At 39.5% G+C, this 18,808-nt stretch overlaps 1 protein-coding gene across 4 annotated transcripts; it reads left to right on the top strand.

Annotated features, from left to right (window-relative positions):
* The first annotated feature begins 852 nt into the window (after positions 1 to 852).
* LOC139624012 (kinesin-like protein KIF2A) lies at positions 853 to 17,703 on the top strand. Of its 4 annotated transcripts, XM_071482749.1 has the most exons (22): positions 859 to 1,064; positions 6,143 to 6,237; positions 7,065 to 7,187; positions 8,967 to 9,021; positions 9,785 to 9,901; positions 10,112 to 10,156; positions 11,526 to 11,626; positions 11,777 to 11,872; positions 11,967 to 12,021; positions 12,145 to 12,307; positions 12,514 to 12,604; positions 12,765 to 12,828; positions 12,937 to 13,028; positions 13,135 to 13,277; positions 13,552 to 13,756; positions 13,926 to 14,036; positions 14,133 to 14,200; positions 14,480 to 14,605; positions 15,537 to 15,684; positions 16,043 to 16,144; positions 16,488 to 16,623; positions 16,728 to 17,703. In XM_071482749.1, the coding sequence occupies exons 1-22, from the start codon at positions 1,004 to 1,006 to the stop codon at positions 16,811 to 16,813; spliced, it is 2,283 nt and encodes a 760-aa protein (XP_071338850.1). In that variant the 5' UTR covers positions 859 to 1,003; the 3' UTR covers positions 16,814 to 17,703. The 4 variants fall into 4 exon arrangements, with proteins under 4 accessions (XP_071338852.1, XP_071338850.1, XP_071338853.1 ...); XM_071482751.1 differs by lacking the exon at positions 10,112 to 10,156 and having other exon boundaries at positions 853 to 1,064; XM_071482752.1 differs by lacking the exon at positions 14,480 to 14,605.
* Positions 17,704 to 18,808: the final 1,105 nt, after the last annotated feature.

An 18,808-nucleotide genomic window follows, 5' to 3' on the forward strand; every position in this document is an offset into this window, starting at 1 on the left:
ATAAAGAAGAAAAAATACTATAGAGCATTTGGAACAGTTTATTTGCGCTCTATTATCTATTATTTCTTCATCGATTATTACAGGAGGAAAAGGCAATATTCCATGTATAGGGTGCCACCATATGGCATTATACATACATCCATTACAGTGGAGAAAGATTCGCACACCTAGGTAGTGATTACTGAGCTATACAACAGTGGATGAACTACCCAGATTCTTTACTCAAGTAAAAGTTACAATGCAGACACTCTCTTTTACGAGCAAAAGTCCTGCACTAAAATTTGTACTTAAGTAGAAGTATTATGAGCAAATTGTACAATAATACAATAAAAAATATATACCATAAAGTACTCTTAATTGCGGGAGATTTCCACCCGTTAGTGTTATATTATGAGTTTACTACCTAACATATTGTAGTAACTGCAGCTCTTAAGTAAAATTCGAGTGCAAAGTGCAAATGTTTGAAGAATATGTATGAACTCGAAATACTCAAGTCAATAAATTGGAAATACTTATGTAAAGTGCAAATAGTTTGACTAAATACATCTGATTAAATGTACTCACTTCCCACCACTGAAAATTCACAGGAACCAGACTTTCAATATTGCCGTGTATTTTGAAAAATGATTTTAAAAATATATTATTGTCTGTTTCCACAATCAACTGGATGTCTGTCATGTCTTTCTGTATATGATCGAACAACTTTGAACAAGAGCCATATAAAAATACAATACCCAATTTGTTTGGAAATGCTTAAACCGAAAAGACTTCACCTATGTCATCTTTTCATCCAAGCAAGGATGTGCACATGAAATCTTGCCTGGTTTTATTTTGAAATGACAGGAAACGCTTAGCTATTCTTGGTAGCTACGTAATGCTAGCTGATTTCTGTTGCCTGCATCTTCCTCTCCTACCAAAGCCTGCCAAACACGAGAAGCTGCATTTCCCCGGCTTACAATAAGTCTTTAGTCCTGTTTTCTGTTAATTTTTAAAGTAATGTAGAATGGCGTCGGGTTTTGGGAAGATTGTCGTCGGTACCTATGTGGAAATAAAGCGCAGTGATGGTAAGTTTCACCCAGTCTATTCTTTCCTCGTCGCACTGTGCAAGTTGTTTGAGGATCTTTGTTGCTGCGGTGTTGAATACAGCAGCCGTTGTTGCTGACTGCGGAGCGTAACGTTGACGTTAGCTACAGGAAAATCGTTAATACTAGCTGTCAGGGCGGAGTGCTTCAAAATGGCCAAAGCCTTTGAATGAGCCTTTACCTTTGTTAGCTAGCTTCTATGCGAATCCAAGAGACATTTGACTCCTTAGCCTTAAATTATTATCGTATGGTAACAGTAAATGCGGTCAATTGGAAAACTAGCGAAGCTAAAATATCAGCGTCGGTGTTCGTATATAACGTCACCCAAATTATTTATTGTAATAAGGAATTAAATTTAACATTAGTCAAGCTAGCTCAATTGCTAACCAAGTTAGCTTAACGTTAGCGGCTTCGATAGAGAGCAACGGTCTCTTGTCACTAGCTAAACGGCTAACGCTAGCTAATGTTACCCGGCTTTATTACAGCAGCAACACTGGACTGAAACCTAACCACGATCCATTTAGTTAACGAGAAGTTTGCTCTTTGTCTGAGTTTTATGTCCTATATAATTCATGTATTAGTTATAACATTTTACTGAGCTCACTGAACTAACGTTAGTAATTATGAACACCCTCTAATTTTGCCCAATATCAAATAATGTTTTGAACATCGTGTACATTTGACATGCTATATACTGACAGAAACATCACAGATACACATATCCCTAGAATTTTGGTAATTATTATATTGACAATGAATGATGATAATATAGTAGAAACGGATTTATGTATCATATATATATATATATATATATAAATATAAATATATATATATATATATATATATATATATATAAATATATAAATAATATGTCAAGATAACGTTAGCATGAAGAAAAACAGATCCTGTGACTGCTACAGAAGTACTGCATAATGTAGCTAAACTGCCACCAAGAAGAACCTGGGATTACAGTGCACTCACTGGAGTTGCAGTTTTTTTGAAGGGTTAACTGAGAAGTAGACCGAGAAAGGGAGAGGCGGTTTGTTGTATGACTCTTCTCTGGGAGAATGCCTGCTTTATTCTGCCTGTGCTGTGTAATTGTTGATCATTGCTTCAGGGCCAGGCAGCCAAAGATGACTGAAAAGTTTATGTCACTCCTGCTGGCCCTTCCAGGATTAGGCTAAACCCAGTGGTGTTTTACAGTAAACCCTTAAACAATAAATACCCTTTTGAACAGGTGTGTATTTTTAACCATTCTCCGGGTTGGTGTTAATCATATTGTCCTTAACACCATCATCCCTGAGTTGTTTGATTATACCGGCCTTGGTGTCCTGAGATCAGGGGTGAGATGTGAAAGACATACTCAGCAGGCCCAGAGAGGGAAGCTGTTCTGTCTGTCTGTTTCCCTGCCGGTTGGTGTTGCATCCAGAGCAGGGATTGCCCTCTCTCTGGGGGGTTGGTGGCGGGGCTGGTTCAGATTCAAGCCAGATTCAGGCTATTAGCCACCACCCCATCTGTTGCAGCCAGCTCCCTTAGTACTGCCAGCACTCACTCTCACTCCCTCTGCGTTTTTTTTCCCTTTCATAGTCAGTCCTTTTGAGAGAAAGATGTCATACAGAATAATCTTGCGCTGTTCAATTGATGACCTGTAGTCATTGCTTAGTGTATATCCACCTGTGCAATGGTGTGTGTTTGCTCTTTTTAAATGTAATAATAGATTCCCTGTTTAATCTCTGACATGGATTATTTGTTATCAGGTATTCATTTATATGTGAAATATAATAGTGTCTTTCAAAACAGAGAACTGGAGACGTGGAGGCACCTATCATCTTAGTGATTATAGTCTGTATATTTTTTCTTGATCTGTCACATGTTGACACAGTTTCATTAATGGGTGTCTTTAGTTTTAAAGGCAAACTGATGCTTTGAAGGCTTTGTTTGTTCCTCAGGCGTAGCAAAGCAACCCTTTTTAAGCCCCTTCAGCTACTGGGAGGTGTCAGCATACCCAATCAGCCAGGTTTTAGTATAAAAGTGGGACACATTGGTTCAGTTACAGAATATCAGCATATCAACTGGTATAAGACAAGCCAGTGTATGTGACTTAGAATTTTAGCTCATGTGGCGATATGAATACAGTGTGTCTTTGTGAGGAGGAGGCATACAGCCTATATACTTCACTGATGACATAGGTGGATTATATGTTCCCTTCTCCAAAAGGTCATAGTGTACAGGTACACAGCAATATGCCGGGATCTTGTAGGTATACAGCATATGCCACAGGACATATGCTGTGCCCTTGAAACAGTCTGAGGGCTCTTTACTTATCATGAAATGTTTAATGATGAAATTGTTATTCATTTGACTAAAAGGCAAACAACGGTAATAGTTTAAGATACCAACACCAAATAATTCCCTACCTAAAGTAGTTTTATATACACTAACTGTCTATAGTATATTTACATACATTTTGAGCTTGGACTCTGATAATTATTATTTTTAATGATAATTATTATTTTTAATACATTTTATAGATGGAATGATTAGTAGCAAAAATAATAGTTAAATCAATTATCTAAATGGTCCTCAATTTAGCTTTGTCGCATTATTGCACTGAGTCATCACTGGATGTGGAGGCAGTAAGTTGGTCTTACAGTAAAAAAAAAAAAAAAAATGTCTTGGCCTTCATGACCCCAGATCTCTAGGCCTCTGGCCACAACAGGTTAGACAGGTGCGCTACATGTCCCTATTGTGTATGGTGTTACTGTGGCCTCGGCCTCCATTCTCAGTTTATACAGTCTGTGCCATTGATAACTGCATATTTCTACAAGTAATAACCTTGCTTAGGTTTGATTTAGCATTTGCCAGGATGTCAACCTCTCTTGGCATGCAGAGATGAAGTGCTGTCAACATACAAAAAAAGATGGCACTGTGTGCTAGTTGATACAACAGAAAGATCAAGCTAATTCATCAGAGTTGGGAAGAAAACCATTGGAATGGGCAAAACTACAATTTGTGTATTTTAGGAATGAAAGTGCTTCAAAACATATATTTGAATTAACTTTAGCTTCACCAGATGATATGTAGTATAACAAGATTTTTCCTTGCAAGTGGTTTGGAGGAAGTTTTTGCTCAGCTACTGTCATGCAGTATATTGCTGAATGGAGTCCAATCTATTAACCCACAGGAAATATGTGGTCTCAAACCTAACCTCTGACATTAGGAGGAAGCAGTTGTGATTTGGAGGGCCTTTTACTGACTGACTGTTGCCTCTGTAAATCCTGTGACTCTTGCAGTCACTATTGCAGCATGGCGTGCTTTCAATACTTCTTATGTAGAGGCGTGACACCATGCGCAACATGCCTGTTATTCCAGCCATCTTTACTGTCATCAGGGTTTGTATGCAAGCTACATTATCATAGTTTGACAATAGATTATTTGCACTGGTGTTTTACTAGCTGTCTTTCCACAGTCCAGACCTTGCAGATGTCAGGACAGTAGTTATTGAAGTACAGTAAAAATCAAACTTTTGTCTCCGTTATGAGCTCGGGGTTTGAGCACTGGTTCAACCACTAAAATAGAGTAACAGATTTTTGAGGCCCACAGTCATTTTTAACGGGTTAGACTGGATGGTAGGCTGACATCATCAATGTTTGTGAAGGTTTTATGGCTGTGGCATGAATTCCAGTGTGGATTATGTATACAAAATTATGCATAGTTATTTATTGTTTCATTTACATGCATAGCAAATTAATTCAGATGTTTTCTTGATCAAATGTTAATTAACAACTGTATGGGGTTGATGGGGAGAATTTATTCTTTTTTTAACATATGGGATAGGTCTATCCTCTTTAGCCAAAATGACCTGATCTTTAAGGTGCACAAAAGAGTTTTCCCAACTTCCTGTGTTTTAAGACACTGGATTTGCTTTTTCTGCATTTTGCCAGTGTAAAACCACTGGAAGGTAAGTCAGTCAAATGTTCAGCAGTTAAGAACACTAAAAGCATCTTTGCTTGTGAGCTCTCTGTGTCTCTGAATAATGGATACAAGAATATGGTGTTTCCCTGGATTGTGCTGGGAATTTACAGCATATAGTCACATCCACAGAGACAAAGATAGGAGGGCTGAGCGAGCTCTTTACAGCTGGTATTATTACGCTGCAGACAGAGAGGCGGACAGAAGCATACGGTAGCAGCTGTGCTTGTCTCCGTTATCAGTGATTTTCTTTAACAGGTCATTATCAAACCTTATGGTCAGAACTTACCAAAATTAGCCTCAGTCTATTACCGTGCTCTCGCTGGAAACTTAAAGGAACCCATTGCCTCCTGATTTATTTAGATAAAATAAAAATGCTAAAAAAAATATTATTGCTTTATAATGTGATAATAGACAGAGCAGTAGGGTATCATTCAAAACACTGCTAGTGAAGTATTTTAGTCTGGGTAATGTGGTTGAAATCATGATCACAAGTATGAGTATTTTCCACTACTAACCTGTGTTCAAAGCAGAGAACTGTGAAAAACTACAATATTGAATCACTGTTAATGTGTTTATTATGTTTTCCACAAATAAGATTAGATAAATGGCACAGGGCAGCTAAAAAATAAGAATATAACACTATGTAGACACATGAGGAAAAACTGAAATGAACACAGTACATCAGGGTGTTGTGACTAAAGAGTTAGTACAATTTACTACATAATCAAAAACTTTGAATTCTTTTCAGGTTGTTCCATCTTGCTGCATCTGCACCATGTACAGATCTGATCAGGTTAGCAGGTGGTAATTAGGCCTTTTGTAATTAACCCTACTGATACCTTACAAGGAGAGGTATTAGTGCAATCCTCTTTATATGAAGCTGTGTGTGTCAGAGAAAATCTTGAGAATACAAATACTACAGGAGCGGTATTACTTCTCTCATAAACAATATAAAGTATTGCTATCATTTGGTCAACTTGGCATTCAAAAGCTTGTAGTTGGGCTTTAGTAAGCACCGCCTCACTTTATAGTGTTATTTTGCCAATCCGACCCCTGTTTACTATCTATCTATGATACTTTCACAGGACGTATACACCAGGCAATGGTGACCTCACTGAATGAGGACAACGAGAGCGTCACCGTGGAGTGGATAGAAAATGGAGACACAAAAGGGAAAGAGGTAAAACACCCTTCATGATCACTCACAGCACCAGTAGCAGCGGCATGTTCTTTTATGTTCCAAAGAAATGAATAATGCATCAAAAGACATTCAGGAGCTGTGATGATTACACAACCAGCCTGCATGTACCACAGTCCCACCAGACATCACCTTCTGTATGCTGTTGTTAGCATAACTAACACAAACTGTCACTCTGGTCATATGTCCCACACTGTGTATACTCAACAGTTTACCCAACTACTCTGCAAACCAGCTTTATTGTATTCTTTCTATGTTATAAGTGTCACTCATAAATTGGCCTCCCATAATGAGAAGTCTCAACTCACCAGTGTCCAAGTCAAAATGCAAGTCTAATTTTTTATTTATTTTATGAAGTCAATGTTAAAGTCATTTGATTGTGATTGAAGTCTCTTGAATTTACAAAGTAAAACTGCAGCTCCTGTAAAAAGTGTTCAACCCTCTTTTACATGTGTACAGTGTTAAATGCAGAGGATGTAGTTCAGCTTCTTTAACACTTATCACCAAAAAGTTATTTAATGTCAAAATGAAAACAAATGTATCTAACTTAAGCACAAATATAAAACAGAAAAGATCACAGGTTACAACTAGAGCTATGATCCATCTTAAAACACTTGAAGTGAACTACATGCATTTCTGAAATGTTCATTTCCAGGTTGCTAAGTTTTTCTGTATCGACTCAAAGTATTTCTATGTTGAATGTTTATGTCTGACAAATGGAAAGTGTTAGGAATACATAGTATATTACACTGACTAGCATACATGTATCCAGTTGACTTTGGTATTAATACTCCTTTGATTCCGGACAGATTGACTTGGAGAGTATATTTGCACTTAACCCAGATGTGGCTCCAGATGAGGAGATTGCCCCTAGTCCAGAGACTCCACCTCCCCCTACACCCACATGTGTTAAGGTCAACAAAATCGCAAAGGTGAGTACCAGACTCCCAGCATATCTGGCAACAACAGTAACAAATCAGTGAAAGGTGTAATTTTAGATGTTTTAAATACAAGGGTTACTTACTGTCTTTTTAAATTGGATTCCCTCCCTCTGTTTTATATCATTCATTCACATTATAACGAGGGCATTAAAAGTGCTCAGACTTGCTAAGGAAGTTATGTGGTTGCAGTTTGCTGTACCTTAATATAGAACCTGGATCCTTCCATGTAACCAGCTAATTGGTTCCGTTAAGCACAGTGTGTGAAGTACACTGTAGATTAGGGCAGCTCCATATTGTCATGTAAACACTTGGATTATTCTGGTAAATATTGCAGTGGTGATTTAACCTGCTTTATAGTATAAATTACCGTTTAGGTTTTCAACATATAAAACGTTTAATGTCAAAACTGCGAGGCAATGTTAACTGATATTATGTTGCTTGAATATAAATAGATTTATATAAAATGATTTTACTTCAGAATGTGCTGTTTAAGTTTCCAGAAATAGGGCTCTGCCACCGTAAAAGGACTGTAATTTTGGCCTGTAACAATTTTATAATTGAAGTACTTTACCATAACCTGTGCAGTAGAACCAGTGGGTCTCATACTTGTGGACCTCTACTGTGTATGCACACAAACATTTTTAGAACAACCCAATTTTTCCAGTTTTTATTGAAATTTCTACAGTTCAGGTCCAGTGAATATCCTCAAATGGTACGTAGGTGAGTGGAAAACTGCCAAAGATAAAAGCAAAAGCTGAAAAATCATGTAAATTTCATAGAAAACCTGCCTTTTCCAGGGATTAATACATTGTTTAACTATCAGCTTGCAATGGAATAAAGCCTTGAAAGCTGATGCAAACTCATACATATGACCCAACTTTTGTTGATCACTTACAAACCTTCTATATCTACAATCACAGTGTTGGAACAAACTGTGTTACTACACTCTGATGCATTATTGGGACAATACTATACTGCAGGAAGTAGTACTGTTTATAGCTATCAGAATGGTGAGAAAAAAGGCAGGTAACAATGAAAGACAGACTGGTTGGTCAGTGGTTCAGCAAGCTACTACAGCAAGATAATGACCTGAAACAAGATAAGAACCTGAAGGTGGCTTCACACATTGAAAGACCCACAGTCTCTAGACTTAAACCCCATCAAGCTGGTTTAGGGAGAACTGGACAGTGCAACACATTTGTGGGAACTTCTGCAATCATGTTGGGATGAACATTCTTTGCAATATTTGATTTCCACGAGTAAATTCAGCCGCTGAATGAGCCAAAAAATTAAGATTAAATTTAGTTCAACATGAATATTCCATGTTTGCTTGTTTTTAAAATCTTTAATTGTTTATTTTTTCTATGCTTTTCTATACAGGAACACAGTGATGTTAAAGAACAGATAGAAAAATTGATACTTTTGACTGGTAGTGTATAGAGGTAGATGTATATGAGTGGATTGACTTTTACTTCTTTTTTTTTTTTTTTTTTTTAAAGATACCTTAAGATGTGTGCATTGGCAGTTCTATCACAAACATTAGTGTTAATATAAGAGTTCTCTAATCTGATTCTCAGGCTTTGTCTATTTCTGTATCTCTACATAACAGTGGCAGGCAGAAGAGGTTGAAAAGTTAATATGAAAAAGGATGTCTCTCTTTTTTTAGTTTTGAGCAGCAAAGTAATATAAAAAAAGTGAAATTAGAAATCACCTATCCCTAATTCTCTTGTCCCAGAATATCTTATGAATAGCTTTTGTTTTCTCTTGCAGAACCGTCGGACAATAGCACCTACTAAGAATGACACTCCGTCCAGGGATAATAGAGGTTTGTTTGTAAAACTATCCGCTCATACTAGATTACTCTTAAATCTTTAAAATGAATTTACTATCATCAAGTAATGCAAAGGTCAATACATACAAACATGTCAGTGATAAATGTTATCTGAGTGTTCAGTTACTATATCTCACACATTTTATACGTGTCATGTCACAATCTCTTATGATTGGTTTACCCACAATGTATAGGAAAAAGCAGTTACAAATTCATAAGGTACACCTTAGTAAAGAGGCATTGATTCAACTGTATGGTCACTTTGGAGGATTTGGTTTGTAGTGCCTTATATGTATTGCATTATGGAGGTCTTTCTGTTTAGTCGACCTGCACTGATATAAATGGGGTGGACAAAATCAGGTGTGTATAACACAAAACAATGAAACAGCACCACAGCCACACTGCAGCCTCCAAAATTATTATGAAGTTGAATCATTAAACATTAAACCAAACATTAAACATTAAACCCTTTATGAAAGTAGGATTTATGGGATTTTAGGGATGTTGTACTAGGCTGCATTAGTTTTGTCTAGGTGTACCTCATAAACTGGAAACTGAGTGTACAAAGATATTTAAAAAAAAAAAAAAATTGAACTCATGATCCCATGATCAAACACATTTTAGTTTTAAGTTTGTTACGTTAATTTAAATGTATAGAACAGTGGGCTCTGTGTCAATCCAAAGCTAAAAAGTGGTGTTTTAGTAGCCTATGAGTCAAACGGTCTCTTTCTTAGTCCTTGTGATTTTGTGTTTTCAGTTATCCCGACCCGGGCCAGACCCCAGCAGCCTCAGCAACCAGAGCCGGCACCACCGCCTCCATCCCAGCAGCCTGCACAGCCCAATCAAGCTCAGACACAACAGCAACTGCAGAATGGTAACATGATCAAAACAATAATGTGTGTTTTAACTAACTGTTTATCATGGGATATAACTGTGAGCTTTCTCAAGAAAATACTGTTTTCAGGGAACCAGTTGTAACATTTACAGCATTTGTGATCAATTAATTTAGGCCATCTGCTGAAACAAACATCTGCTCATAACTTTTTAATATCTCATGTTTTTGTTGACTACATGTTTATCACAGAATCCTCACATCATCCGATATCCAGAAAGGAGTCTGGACAGCTTTGTATGTATCACCTGCATGTTTCCCCTGCCCTCAGTGCTTCATGGTGATTCTAATAGAGTTCCCAATAGAATCTGAGAGTCCTCTAGTCGAGAAGATTGTACACCCAAAATGTCTGTCATATACTATTCAGTGCTCTGCTGTGTTGGTGAAGTACCAAAACAAATCCATCCAGCAGACAGGCTTTCTTGGTATTAGACAGGGAGTTTAAAAAAAAGGTTTGTGCTGCTGTTTGACTGCGCTGTCTTTTCCCCATCTGATTTCTGCTGAGTCACACACAAGCACACGTGGAAAAGCGTGTGGCACTCTGCGGTACTCCAAGGCTCAGGCAGCAACAATAACCTTTTTCTTTACCCCGCGTTCCTTCCAAGTGTTCGCTGTCATTTGATGGATTAAAGGAGACGGAGGGAAACGCCTTGTTCCCCCTCAGCTCCCCCGCAGACTGCCCGTGAGACTGAGTAACCCATGAATAGTGACGGTGCTGCAACCCTCTCACAGTGCCTTGTCCCGGTGTTGACCCAGCTCATCTTCTCCTCCCAGATTAGAGCAGATTATTAATCCCTCTGCTCTGATAGTCTGGGTTCTCAGGGACTGGAGCCAGCAGGAGACCAGGACTGTATTACAGGGCCTCGGGCAGGCTTTGCAGTGGAAAGCTGGGGCTGTAGCGGCAAGCTAATCAGATAACACTGATTTTTATGAACTCTGCAGAGAATCAGAAGTGGCTTTTACTCACATATTTGCTAACTACTTGTGTTTTCTTGTTATGGTTACTAAGAGATTATGATTGACCTGAAACAACACTAATCTGTGGGTGTGCTGTGCTGGGAGATTTGGGATAACCTTCTGGTTGATTGAAGCAATTTTGTAATCACTTGTTTTGAAACCAAGTCTAATTTTAATTGGTGTAATTGCAGTAACACAATGCACATATCCTGCATTGTAAGTGATGTGTACAATTGGACCCGTCCCCTGGTCCAGTTGTGTTTTAGGACACAGATAGAAGGGATAAATGAAGAGAGCATGTTTTGAACACACTGTAAAGGCCTTTTGTTGGTTATGTAGAGAAAGCAGCTAGTGTTATACTGGAGGCACTGTGTGCAAGCCACTGCATCCTGGTCTGTGCTTGAACACTATCACTGTTCTGCTTTGTTGGAAATAGCCCAAGGTTTATCCCTCTATTGGAAGGAAGACCAAGAGAAAGAAAAGACTCACTGAGAGAAAGATGCTGCTCAAGCCAGTGGAAAAGATTGAGGAAATAGAAGGACCAGATTGGAAGAGGGATGAGAGAGGAAGAGACCATTTTTGAAGGAGAGGCAGTTGGCTTTTTCAGTGAAAGGCAGTAGAGTTACTTTTTTTCTTGTCTTTATGGCAGCGAGGAGGAAGTCAAACTGTGTGAAGGAGGTAGAGAAACTACAGGAGAAGAGAGAGAGGCGTCGGCTTCAGCAACAGGAGCTAAGGGAGAAGAGAGCTCAGGTACATCAATATTATTCACCTTTCTCCCTTCTAATGAACAAAATGTATTTACATTGAGATGATAAACTGAAACACATTAGAGTAATTTTCCTGTTGGTGAAAAAGCTGCCACCACCTCACTGTCATTTTGTCTCTCCTTGTCCTCTTCAGGAGGTGGATACCACCATTCCTAACTATGAGATCTTGTACATGATCCGAGATTTCCGAGCCAGTCTAGACTACCGGCCTCTGACCACAGCAGATTTGGTGGGTAGAGACAGTGGCGGCTTCTTCTCTCCTGGTTGTTATGTTGGCCCTCAGTAACAAACGATAAAATGTCCTTCTCTGTTGTACTTTCCAGATTGAAGAGCACAGAATATGTGTTTGTGTGAGGAAACGTCCACTCAACAAAAAAGGTAGAGTCTTTTACCATTAACAACATTGGTCTTGTGACCAATGATCATATATCATATTCTGTTTAAAATATTTTTCTCCAAAGTCTTAATGTGATTGAACATCTCGGCTCTGCTGTGTTCCAGAGTTGGCCATGAAGGATTTGGATGTGATCACCATTCCCAGTAAGGACGTGGTGATGGTTCATGAACCTAAACAAAAAGTCGACCTCACTCGCTACCTGGAGAACCAGACCTTCCGCTTTGACTACGCCTTTGATGACAGCACCACCAACGAGATGGTTTACAGGTCTGTAACAACAAACCAACCGAGCCCTGAGACCAAGCTGCTTCATGTGCTGTAATAGTTCACATGGGTTACACTTGATGGGATCGGGATAATGCAGAACTGAATTCATGATTAACATATTTCTTATGGTCCGTAATGGTTAGATGTTATATCTTGCTTTTGCAGATTGAGTAGTGAATGGATGTGTGATGTGTCTTATCCTGCAGGTTCACTGCCAGACCTCTAGTGGAGACCATTTTTGAGAGAGGAATGGCTACCTGCTTTGCCTACGGACAGACAGGCAGTGGAAAAACACATGTGAGTTACCTGCAGTGTCTCCTTCAAAAAGCTAAAAAAGTGCATCACTTAACACAGATCAAACCTTATTGTTCATTTAAAGAGATGCTTTATTTTATTACCCTTGCATATAATTTGAAAATACCTCTTTACTTATATTGTGTTGTGCACTGTATTTTAGACTATGGGTGGAGATTTCTCTGGGAAGAACCAAGACTGCTCTAAAGGAATTTATGCATTAGCTGGTATGTTTTCTGTGCTAATTTGTGGTGTTCTAGTGAGGATGTCAAATATAATTTGTTTGGTTATTACATTATTACTTATGGTTATTCATATAATCTCTTTTCCTGCAGCTCGGGATGTATTTCTCATGTTGAAGAAACCCAACTACAAGAAGCTAGATCTACAAGTGTACGCAACCTTCTTTGAAATCTACAGTGGAAAGGCAAGTGATATGTAATCATTTGTTTGTTTGGGGTTTTTTTTTTTTTTTTTTTTTTTTTTTGCTTCAACCACATTAACCACCGCTGACTGTGTGTATGTATTGTTAGGTGTTTGACCTGCTGAATCGTAAGGCCAAGCTCAGGGTGCTGGAGGACGGGAAACAGCAGGTGCAGGTTGTTGGGCTTCAGGAGAAGGAGGTCAAGTGTACAGAAGATGTTCTGAAACTCATAGAAGTGGGAAACAGCTGCAGGTATGACAACAGAAATTTGGTCAGTGTAGTTGTTGTTAGTGGTGCAATCCCAAGACTTTGAATTCTTGTATTTGTTCAGTACAGGTTATTATGATGATATTGTAAAACTGCATGAACTTTGACTTCCCTGGTGATATTCCCTGTACTTCATGTTTATGGCAATTCAAGGAGAGTTGTGATTTTTAACCTTGTCTTGCTCGTGCAATTGTTCTTTTCTTGCTCTCTTCACCTTTGCACTCTGTTCAGCTTTATGTCTCCTTCCTCTCTCTCCCAGAACATCAGGGCAGACGTCGGCCAACGCTCACTCATCTCGCAGCCACGCTGTATTCCAGATCATTCTGCGGAGGAAGGGGAAGATGCACGGCAAGTTCTCGCTCATCGACCTGGCGGGAAATGAGAGGGGGGCTGATACATCGAGTGCTGACCGCCAGACTCGTCTGGAGGGAGCTGAGATCAACAAAAGCCTGTTGGCCCTGAAGGTCTGTTGACATGAAAGTGGCAGTAGCTCTGTTTTAGAGTCCCAAGCATTTGCTGCTGTTTTCTTTTATATATTTTTTTTGTTTGTTTGTGAAACGACGAAATACACGGAGATTGCAAATTGCTCTTTTTTAATTACGACGTCACGTGTCGCTTCTCTTCATGTTTCAGGAGTGTATCAGGGCTCTTGGCCGTAACAAGCCCCATACTCCATTTAGAGCTAGTAAGCTGACCCAGGTCCTGAGAGACTCCTTCATTGGGGAAAATTCACGCACATGCATGGTCAGTTCATTGTTTTCATAAATAATCTATGCACATGGTTTCATATCTCTTCCCTAGATGACATTGCTCTGAATGGTCCTCTCTGTCTCCAAACAGATTGCAACCATCTCTCCTGGTATGACTTCCTGTGAGAATACACTCAACACACTACGCTATGCCAACAGGTGGGAATATGTTAAACTACTACAGTGATTTTGACAATGCCTTTTAGCCACAGGAACCAACAAAGATTATACAATTGTAGCTCCTGTAGTACTGATATTGGAATATACGATGGGAATTAGCTGTACCAATGTTGTTAATGTAAGTTTCTCTGCCTACTCTCAGTAGTTCTCTCTAACTCTCTTGTGTCCCCTCTCACTTCTCTTTTTCCTGCTTTGTTTCCCTTTTCTCTCCTGCCCTCTGCTCCTCTGTGCGCTGCTGTGGCTGGTGCTGCTGTGTAGAGTGAAGGAGTTTGGGATTAGTCCTTCGGACATCCCCTTCTCCCAGGGCAGTCAGGGGAATCGCCCTGACCACTCGCCCACCAATACCTTTGAGTATGATGACTTTGCTGCTACCTCTCCCAGCAGGTCAAGCACTCCCCAAAGCACTGCGCAAATGCACACACACACATGCACACGCACGCACACAGTGCATGCACTCCCTTCAGGTTTTGATGACATTATGATACACATCCATGATCTCATTTTAGCAGCTTTCATTCACTTCATCAGCTGTTCACTGTGGAAAACCTGCACTGTCACAGTCTTATCCTTCCTCTCATCTGCATGATGTGACACTTTTCATCCTCCTCCCATGCTTTGACTTGTGCATTCACTTTTATCTTTGACTAAGCTGTGGACATAATAGTTTTCTTTTCACTCCCGAAGAGCAATACTTCCGTCCACCCATGTCGCTGTGTCTTTTTATTTGTCCTGTGTGACACCATCAGTGGTGACGCCAGGATATCTGTGAAAGGTGGTTGTGATTCATAGAAAGAATGAATACATGGCAGTTCAAAACTCAATGAGGTGTAGTTGCTGTTTGGTGTCAGTAATAACACTAAAGCATCCATGAAGCTGTTCAGTAAGAGCATCCAGGATGAGCTTTTGTTTGTTCTGGTAATCCCTCTCATATAATCCTAATTAATTAGCATTGCGCCTGCAGGTCAGGTACAGGGCTATCTCACCAGCTCTGTGAGGCCTCATTAAACATGAGCTCTGAGTCGTTAGTATTGTAACTTCCCATGGGAAGCATTGTAGTGGATTGCATTATATTGTACAGGTGAACCAGACAAACTGTATAAGGGTTTTTTTTTTTAAAACACTGAAGGGACCAACACAGTCATCTTTCCTCATGCATGATGTCACTGCTTTCATGATGCTACCATCCTGTGCTGTTTGTGAACACTTTTGACCCTGCAGTTAACCTCACCCCCCTAATCAAACGGCAGCCACGTTTAGAGTGGGTCTGCTCTGTGAAAGACTCAGTCCTGACCAGTTCAACGTCTCTTCTCTGCAGGGTGAAGGAGCTGACAGTAGACCCCAACCAAGTGATGGAGGGGGGTCGACCCAACATCCATGCGGTGAACCAGCTGGATCTTTTGGACGAGGAGTGGCTGAGTATCTCGCCACAGAGAGACGACCTCAAACTGCTCTGTGAGCAGAATGTAAGTACACAGAATTATTTCTTCTAAACAGAGTTTACCCTTTGAGCAATATGCATTTTTTCCCAAGATATATGCAACGTCATATTGCTTATTGGTAAACAGTATATTATGATATATTTAATTTTGTCGAAAATTAAGAAACAGTTTAAAGTGACTAGATAGAAATGTTTATTTTTGGCTAATCCAATAAATCAAGTGTCACCACTTTTGGTCGAGACCATTTCAAATAAAGAATCGACATGATCAGTAATGTCCACTGAAATCCAGATATGTCTGTCGTGTTCACTTTTTATTGATACTGAAGCCATGTTACCTCTATTTGTGTGTCCCTGTTTGACCATGTAATTGTGTTTTCCAGGAGGAGGAGGTGTCTCCCCAGCTCTTTACCTTCCATGAGGCAGTGTCTCAGTTAGTGGAGATGGAGGAGCAGGTCCTGGAGGACCACCGAGCTGTTTTCCAGGTCAGAACACAGAAGAAAACTTAGATGACTTTTAGAATACTACAGCTCACTTCTTTACAGTCAGTTTTTAGTCATGCAAATACAATTATATTCACACTTTGACATCATAAACACTAAATAAAGGCTGTGTATGGTATTTTATACAACAGTTTGACACATTATTGATAATTTTGGTAAATCTGTGTGACAAGGAGTTGCATTTTCCATGTTCTCTCTAGAAAACTTGACACTCCTAACACATGCATTTGTGAAGGCTGTAATAAGTAGGAGGTCATTGTTCGGTGGTGCCGGTACTACTTCATAAACTAATTATGCTCTTGTGTATTGTATACTGTGTGAGCAGGAGTCCATCCGGTGGCTGGAGGATGAAAAGGTGCTGCTGGAGATGACAGAGGAGGTGGATTATGATGTGGAGTCATACGCCACACAACTGGAGCAGATCCTAGATCAGAAGATAGAAATCCTCACTGAGCTCCGAGGTATGACTCAAGTACAGATATGTTGATAATACATCCTGCTGCAACAAAACCCAATCACTTTTTTTAATGATTATGTCTGTTCCTCTCTGTCCTCTCTTCAACAGATAAGGTGAAGTCATTCCGCTCTGCACTCCAGGAGGAGGAGCAAGCCAGTAAGCAGATCAATCCCAAGAGGCCACGTGCTCTTTAGAAACTGAAGGCTGAAGAGGTTTAAGTGACACATACAGAAACATAACCACTAGATGTTTGGCACAACTGGTGCTGTCAAGAGCAGCAGTGAAAACAAGAATGAAAGGACTGTCTGATGTATCAACAGGCTCAAGGAATTGCATTTGTTATGATCCCTCTCCTAACAAAACTGGCTGTTTACTCACTATGGTCTTGTTAGAAAACTTAGGAGGGAAAATAGTTCTATTTCCTTCCTTTTTTAGTAGGTTTTTTTTTCATTAAGATTGTTTAGTTTCCTCTCCCTGCTCTTCTTAAATTATTTTCTTTTATACTTATTTGTACTTTATTTGAACAGGATATTTTTGACCTGGCTTAAGAGATCTTCATTGAACACGTTTTAAGGTTTACCACACAAAACCAGTATTTAATTTCTGGTTGCCCTGGCTGACATGTCTGCATGTGCACTCTGTGATAGCGTATGTATGCCACTGTCCTCAGTTTTCATGCTTTTGAGTCCTCAGTTGGCTTTGTAAAGTCATATCTCATGATAGGCAGTCTCTTCTCTTTTTTCTTCCTTCTCAGAGTTTCTACCAGTTTGGAAGAAGCCTTTAACCACAGTTGTGCTTCTTCTGTTGTGTTTCTTTCCTTGTGTCCCTGAGAGATTTTTTACATGTAGTTTGCTTCAGTTTGTGCCATTGCATTGTATGTGGCAACTGACTCAAGAATTCTTACTTAATGTAAAACATGTTTTCCACCCCTGTTTAACACTTTGTTACAAAAATGAAACTAGAAAAACCTGCTATTAATAAATGTATAGTGAAGACACCTGACCTACCATAGGTTATGTTGCTCAGTGTTTGCACCGGGTGTAATGCTGGATGAAGTAATAAAGATTCATGTGTCTCATTTGAATGGCTTTTGTGAGAATTACTTATCCAAAGAAATGGACTGAATAACTTCCATTAAGCCACCTCAGACCTAAGGAGAAATGGGTTATGTTATAAAACCCTCTGACAGCGTCCTGTACTAGCATCATACTCCGCTTCATAGATTTCACCTTCACATTTTGGTCAAATGTGTGCATAACCAAAGTCTTACCTCTCATGGTGAATTCAAATAGCGCAAAAACAATTAGATCCCACTTACAATAACTACATGTAGCATGTATCCTAGCATCTTATAGCATTATACTTTGTGGAGTTGTTTTTGCATTTACAGAGAAACACCGCATTGTGACAGCAGCTAGGGAAACAATGTGCATCAATACCCATAGTGACAGACGCTTCCTGTGACAAGTGCATCCCAAACTTTCCCTGGCACCCTCTATTGAAACCAATGTGACGTCATGCATTGAAGTGACGTGAGGATGACGGGTTTAGAGGTGGGCGTGAAGGTGACGCTGCACACAGCTGTGAATGGGTAAAACCAGTTTCTTACCTGAAGGGTTGATTCAGCAGCATGTCTAGGACAAACTGAATACATCCCCACCATTAAGGAGTCTCGTTCGTCACATCAGATGTTATACAGCTGCAATAATAGCGTTGACCCGCAGATGCCACCATTTTGACTGTAAACAAACATCTTGTTTTAAAGAGGATGTGACTTCTACAAAGTATGGGGGGGTCTTTGCCTAGTTTGAATGTTTTATTGTGAAAGGGTTTCACAGGAAGCACTAATGTCAATGTCCTCCTTGATACCGCAGGAGCCAGCGGTGACTGAAGCTGGGGAGCATACTCAGTATGTTCATCGCCCTCTAGCGGTCATAGTGAGAAACTACATCTGCATAGTCTGCGGTCATGGTAGAGAAAAGACTGTCACTGAAAGAGCTACATATTGAGACTGTAACACGTAATGTAATAAATACAAATACCTGGCCTCTGGGAAATCTTTGTGATTTTTTTTTGGACAAAATGATGAATTTAAACAAATGAATTGATAAGAAAGTAAGTAACAGCTGCAGCACTAGTCTGCGGTACAATTTAGTAACAGATGGTGTGAGCACAGAAAAATGACAAAA

This window comes from Trachinotus anak, unplaced genomic scaffold, assembly GCF_046630095.1.
Source record: "Trachinotus anak isolate AG129_WGS33_773 ecotype Australia unplaced genomic scaffold, CSIRO_AGI_Tana_v1 ptg000008l, whole genome shotgun sequence".
Classification (NCBI taxonomy): domain Eukaryota; kingdom Metazoa; phylum Chordata; class Actinopteri; order Carangiformes; family Carangidae; genus Trachinotus; species Trachinotus anak.